We start from the raw sequence: 1016 nt of genomic DNA on the forward strand, positions 1-1016 counted from the left end.
TTTTTTTAAATTTTCGACTCCTCAATCATTTTGGGCTAATCGATTGTTCTCTTATGTCAATGGCGCGCGGTCTTTCTCTCAGGTATCATGATATCTAAGCCATATGTCATCTCCCCTTTCCCCTGAAACCCATCAAAAAATTTTCCCCACCCATTTTGACTTCTCCCCCTCTCTACTCCATTCTCGATTTCTCCTCTCCCTTTTTCATCTAAATCTCTGATAACAAAGCTTCAAAGTCCTCATCATCAATCTTCTTCCTCCTCCTCCCCTTCTCCTCTTCCCATGGAGGTGAGCCTGATGCGGCTCCTCCTCCTCTCTCTTCTCCTCCTGCTTCTAACAAAATCAACAAGCTCCCAAAACTCCAACGACTTGAATATCACTCTCACCTCCTTCCTCAAAAAACTCTCAACCAATCCCCGAATTGATCAGGAACTTGGCTGGACTCCTGCCTCCGATCCCTGCCGTGACCGTTGGAAAGGCATCGCCTGCAACAAAGATGGAAAATCTGTCCGTGCTTTAGTTCTTGAATCGCTCAAACTCGATGGTTCCATTGATGGTACTCTTCTCTCCCATCTCTGCAACTCTGGCCCTCTCTCAATACTGAGTCTCCAGGACAATGCCCTCAATCGTGGCCTACCTTCAGAAATCTCTAGCTGCACCAGATTGACCCATGTTTATCTCAGCAATAATCGCCTCTCAGGTAGCCTTCCATCTTCTCTACCGAGCTTAAAGAGCCTGAAGAGGCTTGAGATCTCCCACAACAACTTCTCTGGCAATATTCCGTCGAATATGTCGAGGATTTCAGGCATCTTAACGTTTCTTTCCAATAATAATCACTTTACTGGTAGCATACCCGATTTCAGCATGAACTTCATGGATGAATTCGATGTTTCTTTCAATCAATTCTCTGGTTCTGTGCCTGCGAATTCGGAAAAATTCCCTGTTTCGAGATTTGTTGGAAATCCTGGCCTATGTGGCAAACCACTTAGCGTGGCATGCCCTCCTCCTCCTTCTCC

The 1016-nt window shown here is 45.8% G+C and overlaps 1 protein-coding gene across 1 annotated transcript; it reads left to right on the forward strand.

The window, feature by feature from the left end:
• Positions 1 to 282: 282 nt before the first annotated feature.
• LOC110034759 (probable leucine-rich repeat receptor-like protein kinase At1g68400) lies at positions 283 to 993 on the forward strand (the record flags this gene model as incomplete). The annotated part of the gene is made up of 1 exon (XM_020739003.1): positions 283 to 993. A coding segment is annotated over exon 1 (711 nt), but the record flags the coding sequence as incomplete, so codon positions are not given.
• Positions 994 to 1016: the final 23 nt, after the last annotated feature.

Source organism: Phalaenopsis equestris, unplaced genomic scaffold, assembly GCF_001263595.1.
Source record: "Phalaenopsis equestris unplaced genomic scaffold, ASM126359v1 Scaffold193122, whole genome shotgun sequence".
Taxonomy (NCBI): domain Eukaryota; kingdom Viridiplantae; phylum Streptophyta; class Magnoliopsida; order Asparagales; family Orchidaceae; genus Phalaenopsis; species Phalaenopsis equestris.